The following is an 11,769-nucleotide window of genomic DNA, read 5'->3' as shown; positions in this document are numbered from 1 at the left end:
GTCCCTCTCACTGGTTCCTGACTACCTCCCTCTCACACAAGTTTGCTCGCAGCCCTTTTCCCTCAGGACAGGTCCTGTCCTCCGCCTGCTAGCCGCGTCCCCTCCTCTCCTCGCAGGACCTCCTCCGCCCCAGCCAGGTAAGTAGCAGTCGGGGCGGAGCAGCCTTCCCGCACCCCGGCGCCCGTTCCGCTCTTACCAGCTCCTGTTTGAGGCGGCGTAAATAGCAGTCCATTTCCCTGTTCTTCTACCTCATGCGCCCATTGGCCGGGCTAGGCTCCACGAGAGTGTCCCGGGGTGGGATCACTGGTCCCACTGAACCCCCGCTCCGAACACCCTGAGCTCCGCGCCTCTCGCAGCGCTGAGCGGAGGCTCTGCTCCCAGGTCTGGACTTCGAGCCACTTCCCCTCCGCTAGCTGCGCGCGGTCGGTGCTGGGGGCGGAGGGAAAAGTGGGACAGCCTATGAGAACTTAGGGGGACGCCTTCAGCCAATGAAGAGAGCGCACAGGGGGCGCGGGCTGGGCAACCGTGGGTGGACCCTGGGGCGGGTGTGTGCACTAGGCGGAGACCTCCGCTCCTGGGGGCCTAAGCTAGCACAGGCGACGCCTACCTGGCCCTGGCCTGCGCAGCGGAGGGGGATATCGTCACGCCAGACTGTACCAACGTCCCCCAACAAATTACGTGACCCTCCCCCCAACAGAGAGCGCCCCGTCTTAGGGATGGGCATTGGGTACCAGTCTCGAAAGAAGCTGAGTGTCTCAGTGTCAATCCAGTTTCCCAAACTCTGATCAGAAAAGCAAGACCCTCCACCCCAAATGCCACTCAGCAGCTCTTTTGAATTCTGAACTGTTCAAAAAAATGGACTTGGGAAGTGTGGGCCTACCTGACCTCCTAGTGAAGGGTCCTCCCCTTCCACTCCTCACTCGGGGGCGGAGGAGCGGCCGCTCCGTCCATTTACGTATTTAACACGAAGCAAAGTAGGCTCTACTTAGTACTCCGGATAGGGTTGGAGGTCTGCGTGCGGATACTGAATAAGACGCGCAAGCTCTCTAGCCTTAAGAACAAACATGGGGCGGCGGGACGGAATGGAATAAGACAAACAGGTTTAAAAAAAAAAAAAAAAGGCACTGCGATTTCAGGTAATGATTCTTTATGAAAACATAAAATAGGGTCATGGGATAGGGGCTGCTTTCAATAGGATGGGCAGGGGTGGAGGAGCAAGCCTTGCTCTCTCCCAGTTATCCTACTTCTTGCTCTGGCCACTTGCGAAGCTCTCTGTTAAGTCGGAGAAGGGAGAGGAAACTCAAAGATGCTACGATTCTATTCAACAGACGCGGCCCATGCACCGGAGCTGTGAGAGCTCCAGCCACTCCCTGGGCGGTGGAGGTGCCACAGATGAATCGGAGAAGGGTCCGCAGGCAGACCCGGGCGCTACTCCCAGCGGAACCCTGGACTCCCAACACCAGGCTCCGTGCGTGTTGGGGCTGCGGTTTCTACCCTGTGCCCAGGCACCGTGCCACCCGGCCTGGCCCGGGTGTGTGTGTGTTATTGGGGGGGAAAGGGGCGTGTTGCAGGGCACGAGAATAATTAGCTCAATTAGAGACGTGTTGTTTCAAGGTAATTAACGCGGAAAGTGTGCCCCAGGCAGAATTTAGGAGTCTCCGAGTGAGACAACCGTGTGAAGACGCGAGAAACGGAGCAAAGAGAGAAGGCACAAGCTTCCGCCATTCCGATCCTTGCCAACAAGAGCGCCACTCCTGCTTACTATGGAGAGGTGAGAGAGAAAGAGGAGGGAGGTTAGCCAGGAACATCCTTAGAAGTGAAGACTGCGGAGTCCAGTGGGATGGCCTCCACTTAACCCCGGGTTCTTAGTTACAGTGGACCTTATCTAGGGTTCTCGGCCTAGCCCCGAGTGCCCCCTTTGGATGAAGCTGGGCAGCGGTAGCCGCTGGCTAGAGAAAAGGAAGAAGAGGCACAGGCGGGTCAAAACTCGGTCCGAAGCCTGTGTCTCGGTGGCATCGCCAAGCTCAGATGCCCGCGCTCCCTTCACTGAGGTCGCTACCCAGGATCCCGAGTGAATCTGAGAAGCCGACCGCCGCGGGATGGAGCTGAGAATCTGCTGCCGCGTTTCCAACGCCGGCTGGGAGAGTCCCGAAAATACATTTCCTTCCTCTCTCCCAGGTTGGCCACAGCCAGCGGCCAGAATGGCCCCGCTGGTCCGCTCAGCGTCGCAGCGCCGGCTCCGGCTTCCTTGCAGTTGTGAGTCGAGATACCCCAGGGGGCCCTTTGGAAAAAACCCGAGGAGAGTTCAGAGTGGGAGTCACCTTCAAGGACGGAGCTGAGTACTCCAGCCCAGCTGAACTGGTTCTGAAGTTGAATCCTCTGGGACTGCCGATTAATATTTAGTCCAAGGGGGAAACTTTATGCGGGGGAGAGTGGGAAAGGGGGAGAAACACCACAAATGGTTCTCCAACCCAGAGGGGTGTGCTTTGCTTTCCAGCACCCAACACAGCGGCAACTATGGGAAGCATGGAGTTTGTGCTAGTGGTTGAAATAGTCTTGAGAATCAAGTTTCAGGTCTGATTTTTCTCCATCCCTGTGACCTCATGGATTGGAATCCTCTTGGAAGTTAGTAGGAGGGTGGCTATGGTTAAAACTCCAAAAGATGCAGGCTGATCTTTTGGCAAGAATTCAGGACTGGGTAGTTAGGCCCTCTAGACTATGGACATGAACTTGGGCAAACTTCTGGAGATGGTGAAGGACAGGGAGGCCTGGTGCTACAGTGGGGTTGCAAGGAATCGGAGGAGACTGGGCGAACTGAACAACAACAGCAAACTGTTGACAGCACAGTATGATCTTGAACAAATGCTTTCCTTTGGCCTTAGTTTCCCTCCTGCTAAGTGCTAAGTCACTTCAGTCGTGTCCGACTCCGTGCGACCCCATAGATGGCAGCCCACCAGGCTCCGCTGTCCCTGGGATTCTCCAGGCAAGGACACTGGAGTGGGTTGCCATTTCCTTCTCCATAGTTTCCCTTATTTATAGTTTAAACATGTGAATTTAAAACTTTTACATTCATTACAAAACTCTATTTTGATCATCTGTGGTCACAGCAAGAGGAATCCATCTTAGAGATGAAGAATATATTGTTAGCAAAGCCAAAGATTGCACACCACCCACTTTTAAGGTCGAAGCTATGGATAGACAAAAAAAAAAAAAAAATGATGACCATAATCTCACTGCAGTACTCAGAAGAGAAGTTGCAGGCAAGTCAGAAGTGCTAGTACTGTGGTTCCCACAGGACTCTGGAGGACAATCACTGTCAAGCTCTGGAGTGCTTTTATGATCCTGGTACATTGCAGCCTTCTTGCTCCCCTGTCCCTGAGAAGAACAGCATTACACCAGAGTGCAGGGCTATCTCTGTCTTACCTGATTTCTGAAATGATAGATCTGTCACCTGAGCAGAGCAGGAGACAGGAGTAGGAAAAAGCACTGCCCTCCACTTTTCTTTTTCTTTTTCCTCCTAAGTAGTAGAGAATAAAGCCTGTTGCCATGGTTGTGTAAACAGAGATAAATATTCCTGGGCTGAGGCTGGGGGGTGGGGGATAGGGGACATGATTCATTTTTGTTGAAGAGGAATCAAATGGTTCAGCCTCCTCCCTCCTGCCCCCCAAAACTCAGCCTGGGGGGAAGGTGAGATTACCTCATTTGAAAATAAAGAATAAATCAAAGGTGTTGAGATTGGATGTGAAGGCACTTTCTCAAAGCCGTCCAGAGCTGGGGTGGAACCCTCAGAAGGTATCTCAGTTTTGCCCCCTGCTGGTGGGTATAAGTACTTTTCTTGAGGGAGCGAGTTGCAGCTCCTGGAGACAGTTCCTAAGGGTGTAAAAAACTCCTGTGTTTGCCCAGCCTTTCAGGGAAGGGGGTCTCCTCTGCCCCACTGCCAGAGCCTGAAGGTCCTGGCACTAATGACTGAACTCAAAGGGATAGGTAGAACCTGTTGTGTCCCAACAGAGCTCAGATCCTAAACTAAACAATGGAAACACTGCCATTCTTCTGGCTCCAGATCCTATGGTCCCCACCTGGACGTCTCCACCCACCAAGTCCTAGCCTGCTCTGGATGAGGCACTGCTGAGTGAGGCTGTGCCTATCTCATCTCCACTGGCAACAGAAGAGCTAGGGAGCTCATCCTAATGTGAAGAAGGGCCACACGCAGTCTACAAACCTCATTATGACGTCACCCTCCCAAGGGTGGGGTCTGTGTCCCCATTGCGTTCAAGCCTCCGCCCCTTGTGGCTTGCCAGCACCAGTATCCCAATCCTCCTCCCCAGTCCCCCCATGCCTCCTGAGCATCAACAGGAAAGGCTGACCCTAGAGATAAATGTGCTGTTGGAATGTGTTCAGATATCACTGCGGAACTGTTTCTGTCCAGGCAGAGGACCTCTCCTGGCAGGCAGGCCCGGAGGTGCTGAGCAGAGACTGTGTGTCTGGTGTGAATGCTCGGATGGTGGGGGAGGAACTGGACAGAGGCCTAACTCTTCGTAAAATGAACCTCTCAGTTTTCATGACATCTTCCTCTGTCCACCCTAGACAGAAGCCTCTTCAATTCCAACACCAGGGGAGACAGCAGAGAGACGAAGTGGCCTGTATGTTGGGAGCTCTCTAGGTTCCAAAAGAAAGATTCACTTTGAGATTTAAGTAAAAACTCTTTCGGGTGGCAGAATCAAAGACTCTAGTCATAAGGAGCTCCTTAGCATTTAGTGTCTTCAAACATAGAGTATCATTCTCCCTGCCTACAGACAGAGCAACTGAGGCCCAAAGAGATTCATCTTTATGGTGACATAATAAAGTCTCCCTATTTCCAAGGTAACCGTTTCCTACTGCCCTCCTCTGCAGAAAGCAGGAGACAAGGGGATTACTGGGATGATGAGCCACTGAAGGAGTGAGTCCTGGTACTTCCCCATCTGCAGAAAAGCCATCACTCTTACACAGAGTGCTAACTTAGATGCCACTCCCACAGTCATCACTTCTTTACAAATTCCCTGGGCTCTGAGACCAGGTTCTCAGTTTTACAGGCACTGAAATTTTGAGGGAGGAACACAGGAAGGTGTTGGAGGAAGCAGTAGTGGGATAGTACTTTGAGAAAACTCCCACGAATGAATGGATTATGTCACCTGAACAATTCAGAAGGAATTGTAAGTGCAAAATTAGACTAGTCTGAATACTGAGCAGTTAGTCAATGGACTGCTCCCTACCTCTATTTGGAATTATTTTCAGTTATGGGCCTGGGCTTATGGCGCCTAAGTGATGGTCTCATTTCTGTGGGGAAGTAAACATTTCCATTTTGCAAACACTGGCTGGAAAAGCAAATATTTTCCAACTGCAAAGAACACCTGAAGAACGTCAGGGCAGAGCCAAGGGAAGTACTTATGGAATTTGTGCAAACTAACGCTGGTTGATGCAAACTGGGAAGGAAAGTGACCAGCTCCCTGCACTCTCTGGGGGATATTCTGACATGTCTGACTCCCTGGAGGCCCAGCGCTGACTTCCCTATAATTTCATATGGCCTGCAACTCTGGGTGAAAGTTTTATTACACACGACTTGGCCCTCTCCACCAGTTTCTGGAAGTTGTAAGCAAGGACCAGGCATTGGCCCCTTTCCAGGGGGAGATTTGTCAGCAAGAGAGAAAGAAGTCTACTGGCTTCTCCCCCTGAGGCCATGGGGTGAGGAGAAGAAGAGGTCACGTTTCAGGTTTGGCTTACTGAGCATTTGTTTCCACCAGGCTGGCTCCTAAGCCTCTCCTTGGTCTTTTGCAGGTGCTGGAGAACTGTCTTCACCCTGACCAGACATCATCCTGGGCGTCCGGTTGAAATTTCAGCCTTGAGATCCTGAGGGGAACCAGTGCCAAAGGTGACAGCTGCTTCTGTGAGGGGTTCTGCTTGGCCAGAGAGGCTGGGCCATCTCCTAGGGGGTTCATGGAGATGCGGGTGGGGTGGGCAGGGACTCAGTCTGTACCAAGAAACAGCCTCTAGTCCCCTGAGTGGAAAGGCAATGAGGCCAAGAAACACTGCCATCACTTAAATGAAGATGCTAATGGGAGAATAGGAGCTGAACATGCAAAGGAGTTTGGGTTTTTTTTTATTGCCCTCCCTCCTCCCTGCATTTGGACAGGTTTTCTTTGCTGTGATTATTCCTCATGAATCATCATCCATAGAAAGTGACTGAGGCAATGGAGAGTGAATAATGAATCCCCTAAATGGTCTTTTGTGTCTCTGCCTGGAGGGTTTTGGAAATAACTTGCATGTTAATCTCTCTGACTTAGAATCATAGAATTGGGGAGCTGAAAAGGATCTTATAGATAATCAGAGAATTGTGACCTTGTGGAAAGACCCAAAATCAAGCTCAATGGGTCCGAATCTCCAGTCTATCACTAAAAATAGAGCTAGCTACCATTTGTTGAAGGCCTTCCTTGTGTCAGGCACTCATCTGTTCTTCCCAAGCCCTAGGAAGCAGGACTTCTATTGCTCCATTCCGCAGATGAGGAAGGGAATGGGGAGCCAGAACTCCCCTCAGGTCACGCAGAGGCTCTGGCTTCAGTTCAGAACCCATGCTCTCTCATCACTCCACTGCCTCACTGTGTGACCTCGGACAAGTAATTTAACCTCTTTGGGTCTCAGTTTTCTCCTTTGTGACCTCTGAAGTTTGAGAGTCTGCATTTCCCACACAAGCATATGATTTTACACACCAGGAGAGTGCAGCACAGAAATGTTGAGTGATTTGCCCTAGGTCACCCAGCTTGCTGATAGCAAAATTCAGCATAGGAACCCAGGTCCTGTGATCTTCCCTCTTCTTCCCCGACTCTCCCCTCCCCACCCCACCCAAGACCTCTTTTCCTTCCATCACACTTTGGCAGGTATTTCTAGAGGAATCCAACTCCTTGCCTTGGATATCTATGATTTCCGATGGATAGGTTGGAGGTGTTAGATTTGGATGTGGCCAGGAGAAGGTGATGGCACCCCACTCCAGTACTCTTGCCTGGAAAATCCCATGGACGGAGGAGCCTGGTAGGGAGTAGTCCATGGGGTCGAGAAGAGTCAGGCACGACTGAGCGACTTCACTTTCACTTTTCACTTTCATGCATTGGAGAAGGAAATGGCAACCCACTCCAGTGTTCTTGCCTGGAGAATCCCAGGGACGGGGGAGCCTGGTGGGCTGCCGTCTATGGGGTCTCACAGAGTCGGACACGACTGAAGCGACTTAGCAGCAGCAGCAGCAGCAGTCATAATACCAATGGTGAACTCAGGAGGCTGGTGATAATTTGTTGGAGTACCTTTGACCTATCTGCCCACCTGCTCTTCGCTATCTTTTTCAGGTCAAGAGTGGTGATGAAAATCATGTGATAACCATGAGGGAAGAGCACAGTGAGGCCGTATCTGGTGTGGCCCATGCACACTCTCCCCTAGTGGGTACTATTGCCAGTTGTCTATCCTCATCAAATAAATGATGTGCCCTCTCTCCTCCAGTTTCCTTTATGGTGGCAGTGGTTGAAAGTCTGCTCCTCTCTCCCCTTCCCTCTGTCCTTTGTTCTTCCTGTCCCAGGTTCCAATCATTAACTGGTGTGTGATGAGCCTGCTTTGGAGGAGGTAGGGATCCAGGGCATCTATGGTAATCACTATGCACCATCTTTGCCAGCATCCCCATCCCAGTGTCTTCCCCACCGAAAATAGATTGGAAAGGGGCGCAGATGTCAATAAACAAATCATTAGGGTGCATCGGACGTGAGAACAGGGACATCCTGGCTGAGGCATTACTTGGTTCGCAATGGCACTGGGTGGCTCACACACTCTGAAATGAGCTGTCACCCACTGATGAGTGGAAAATTAGCTTTGGCAGGTGAGGAACTGAGTGACAGTGAGGAAGCCAGCAGGGTATCAGTGTTATCCGTCTCCTATTGCTGTGTACTACTGTTGCTAACATTATATTTATTTACCACTCTCCACCCCCCAACTTGTAATTAAGGTGGAATGGAAATGACTCAGAAGGGCTTGGGCTGGTGGGAGAGTGATATGAGCACCTTAGGATGGCCTGGTGACCTTTGAAGCCAGCTGTGTGCTTTGCAGGTGGGCTGCACCAAGCCAGGTGGGGACTGGCATTTTCCTGATGGCCCATGAAGCAAGCTGTGTGGTTTATGTTTCTCTGATGGGTGGGAAAAGAGCTGGTGGTCCAGGGATTGAGTCCTGGGAAATTCTGCCATATGGCGTACGTTGGGGCCGAGCGGGCCGAGACGGGCAGGCGGGAGACCTGGGGTCCTTGGACTGGCTCTGCTGCTTGTCTCTGCCTACTAGTTGGCTCTGTAATCCCCCTCAACCTCAGTTTCTCTGGCTACAAAGTGAGGAAAATTATCTCACTCTGTCTGCTTGCTGTGCAGATAAAGTGGGTAGAGGCCCTTTGAAATGTCAAGAACACTGTTCCAAATGTGAGGCCTGACTGCCAAGGGAATTCTCAGAGCCTCCTGGGAGGCAGCAGTCTGCCGGTGCGTCACTTTCGCAGCCTGTGCTCAGACAGGTACTTCAGCCTCTCACATCCGTAAATCTCATCTCCTATCTATAGTCAGCAAATAAGGGAAAGGACAGGCCTTGCTCTGCCACCATCTGATGTTCTTCCTAGCCCTGGCCTCCCCTGCCCCCACCCGAGGCGATGATTCCCCTGCCCTCCCTCATCTGCTCCCGACCTGTCAGTTTAATTTAACGATGTTGCAGGAGAGGTTTGATTTAATCAAACCAGTTGCTGTATCCATTCTGCTCAGAGGTCCCTCAGTGTCACCACTGAGGCTCAGATTAGACGGTGACAATTACTCCTTCTTCCCTGGTTATGGCCTCCCCCTTCCTTTCTCTCCCTGGGGAGAACAAGGAGGCAGATCAGTCTCCTGGGACCTAAGAATAGATGCGGAAAGATCAAAGGAGGGAAGCGGACTGGCCTCAGAGAGCCCCTCTCGTGCCTTACATGGCCTTGTTTAAGGCTGAGCAACAGCCCGAGGGATGGGGGGAGCAGAGAATGTGAGCAGAGCTGCTTGGAAAGGCTCAGGGCTGTCTGAGGATGCAGCTGAGCCGTCCTCGCTGCCATCAAGGGTGGCCTCGGAGATAAAACCAAGCTCCCTTATTGTCAGGGAACTGGATGGAGGGCGGGCGAAGAGGTAAGGTACTCTCTGCACGCTCCAGACCACGAGAATTTCTTTCCAGTTTCTCAGCCAGGATTCTGGGGTCTCCAGAGCTGGGAAACAACAGTAAAAAAGGTGAGGCACCATCCATTGAGTTTTTGTGACTTTGCCCTTGGTGTGAAAGCAGCAGTGACAGAAGGAGGCTGTGTGGATGTGGGGTACCTGTGGTGTGTGGGGGTGTGTTGTGTACCTGAGTGTCTGTGGCTGGGGAGTCAGGCAGGGGGGCCCTGGTGCAAATAGTTCAGGTTTAGGGAGTTTGGAATTCTGGAACAAATCTCTCTTGCCACTTAACTCTTGCCTTTCCCTCCTTCTCCAGGAAGCAGGTGCTCGGCACCTCTTGCTCTCTTGAGCAGCTCATTGAAGAGAAACAAAGGTGCCTCGAAGGGGACCTCTCTTGGGGGTGATGAAAATCTTTTTTCCCTTCTGCTCATTTGTGTCACATTCTTCCATTGGGCCGGGCGACTGACAGGTGCACCCTTCCCCAGGCCCCTTTCAGAGTCCCCTCCCTGCTGTTTGTGTCTCACCCAGATATCCAGCAGACACCACCTTTACAGGAGCTAAATATGATTAGTAGAAACCCTTCCTGACAGCTCCAAAGAGAAGCCCTCAAATGCATATTCTATTGAGTGCATCTCATCGCTGCTGACAGTCACTTTATCAATTAAATTCCACCTTCCCAGTCTTCAGAGACGCCACCAACCTCCCTACCTAATAAATCATAGACCCCAGTTATCGTTAAATGTCCCATCAGTCTCTAATAAACCCCTTGCCAACAGGGGCAGGTTATTTATTATGCTGCCTGGACAAAAATGAATTGGGCCCCGTTCTCAGAAGAGCAAACGTGATGCCTTTCTCCCTAAAGACTGAGGCTGTGGTATTAAATGGGGCAATTCATCAATGTGGGCCTTGAGCAGAGGGGAGTCTGGTCGAGAGAGAGAGAGAGAGAGAGAGAGAGAGAGAGGATGCCTGGGGTCCTTTACTGAAAGCCAGGGAGGCAGGCCCCCGTGGTGGGAGGTGGCTGTGAAGAGAGTGGGAACCCGGGCCTTTGCTGCTTCTCCCCTGCTCCTCATACCTGTCTGAAAACACTAAGGATTTGGTCACCCCACAGGCCAAGGGGCACATGTGAAAATAGTTATTCTCCACATCAAAAGTTTGCTACGTACGATCCAACAAGGTCATGAAACAAAAATTCTGTCCAGAAGGCCAGATACTGTTACTTAATAAACTTGACATAACTTAAAGTTATGGATGGTACTAGTCCACTGAGTAGATGAACTGAAGAATACAGGAGGAAGGGTTCCCTTTGCCTGGAAGAGAGAACCAGAAAACACGTGCTCAGTCACTGTTTGTGGGCTAAGCAGCACATAGGTAAGCACTGACTCTCAAAAAGGGGCGTTTAACACCTAAAAGACCCTGTTAGGTGTGAGAAACAGTGTGTAGAGTGGGCCTTGTAGTTACTGCCTCATGTTAGATCCCAAACTGAGAGGATGCTCGATGGTCTGCAAGTGACAATCCAAACTCCTCAGCTTTGTCATCAAGCCCTAGCCTGTATTTCCAATTGCATTTCTCTCTGTTGTGACCTAACACTATCCCACTCTGGGCAAGCATAACATTAATTTGATATTCCTTGTGGTGGCAGGCAAGGCCCTCTACACTCTGGGACCAATACATCTCTGCAACCTTATTCGTGGTAATTGCTGCCATACTTGCGTCCGTTCACGCTGAAGCTCATACCTTCCCTAACTGCTGTGGTTTCTCATGCTTCCACGCCTTTGCACAAACTGTTCCTTCTGCCCAGAATATCTTTCTACGTTGTCTGCCTGGTGAGCTTTCTTTCCACCCCCACTGCCTGATTGAATTCTTATCTATCCTCCAGGATCAGCTCAGAAAATCAGCCCCCAGTGCTTCAAGGCACTAGGACTTTGTCTCCTGGTGCTGCTGTCATGGCAGAAGGACTCGACTCTAGGGAGTAGGAAAAGAGCGATCTGGGCATGGAGGTTTTCTTCTAGTTCTGTGCACGCTTTAAACCACTTTGATTTGAGGTGGGGAGAGAAGATCATAGAGTAAAAAGCTGCTGGTCTCTGAATACCAAAAGCTGTTTTTCTCCATTTCTCAGAAGTTCTCACTGTCTCCCACATGACAGCCACACTTTGAGCAGCTAAGGCTCTGAAAAATGTCAGTGCTGCATATAATTGTACAGCACCTGGTGCTACTTGTATATTTCCTCCTTGGTCATTGCTGTCTGTTTGCATGTATCTTTCTGCTTGAGGGCAAGTGCTCTGTTTATTTTGTCCCATCTTTGTATCTCCAGCATTTGGCTGATTTACAAATCAGCCTTTAGATTTAGGCCTTTAGATTTCTGTTGCAAGAATGAATAGAGATGTTTGCAGATTGAATGCAAATTATAAGGTTGCCTACCCTTTGTTGCTCTGAGGATCAAATGAGAAAAAGTGGCTATAAAAATCTTAGTTCTTGAAATATACACATTACCGTGTGTAAAATAGTGGGAAGTTGCTGTGTAACAAGGGAGCTCAGCCCAGTGCTCTGTGATGGCCTA

The 11,769-nt window shown here is 50.8% G+C and overlaps 1 protein-coding gene and 1 long non-coding RNA gene across 2 annotated transcripts in view; one reads left to right on the top strand and one right to left on the bottom strand.

Moving 5' to 3' along the window:
* FAM212B (family with sequence similarity 212, member B) overlaps nt 1-403 on the bottom strand; it is a 13,317-nt gene extending 12,914 nt beyond the window's left edge. The window contains exon 1 of the mRNA XM_010830819.1: nt 197-403. Coding sequence (XP_010829121.1) covers nt 197-232 — 36 coding nt within the window. The 5' untranslated portion in view covers nt 233-403. The remainder of the gene's footprint in view (nt 1-196) is intronic.
* Nucleotides 404-5,471: 5,068 nt separating this feature from the next.
* Nucleotides 5,472-7,510, top strand: LOC104981624. Its single transcript, XR_824388.1, has 3 exons — nt 5,472-5,718; nt 5,812-5,905; nt 7,368-7,510. It is a non-coding gene; the product is annotated as an uncharacterized LOC104981624 (long non-coding RNA).
* Nucleotides 7,511-11,769: the final 4,259 nt, after the last annotated feature.

Source organism: Bison bison, unplaced genomic scaffold (genome assembly GCF_000754665.1).
Source record: "Bison bison bison isolate TAMUID 2011002044 unplaced genomic scaffold, Bison_UMD1.0 scf7180017864519, whole genome shotgun sequence".
NCBI classification, from domain to species: domain Eukaryota; kingdom Metazoa; phylum Chordata; class Mammalia; order Artiodactyla; family Bovidae; genus Bison; species Bison bison.
Note: the sequence above shows the minus strand (reverse complement) of the source record. Positions and strands in the feature narration are given on the sequence as shown.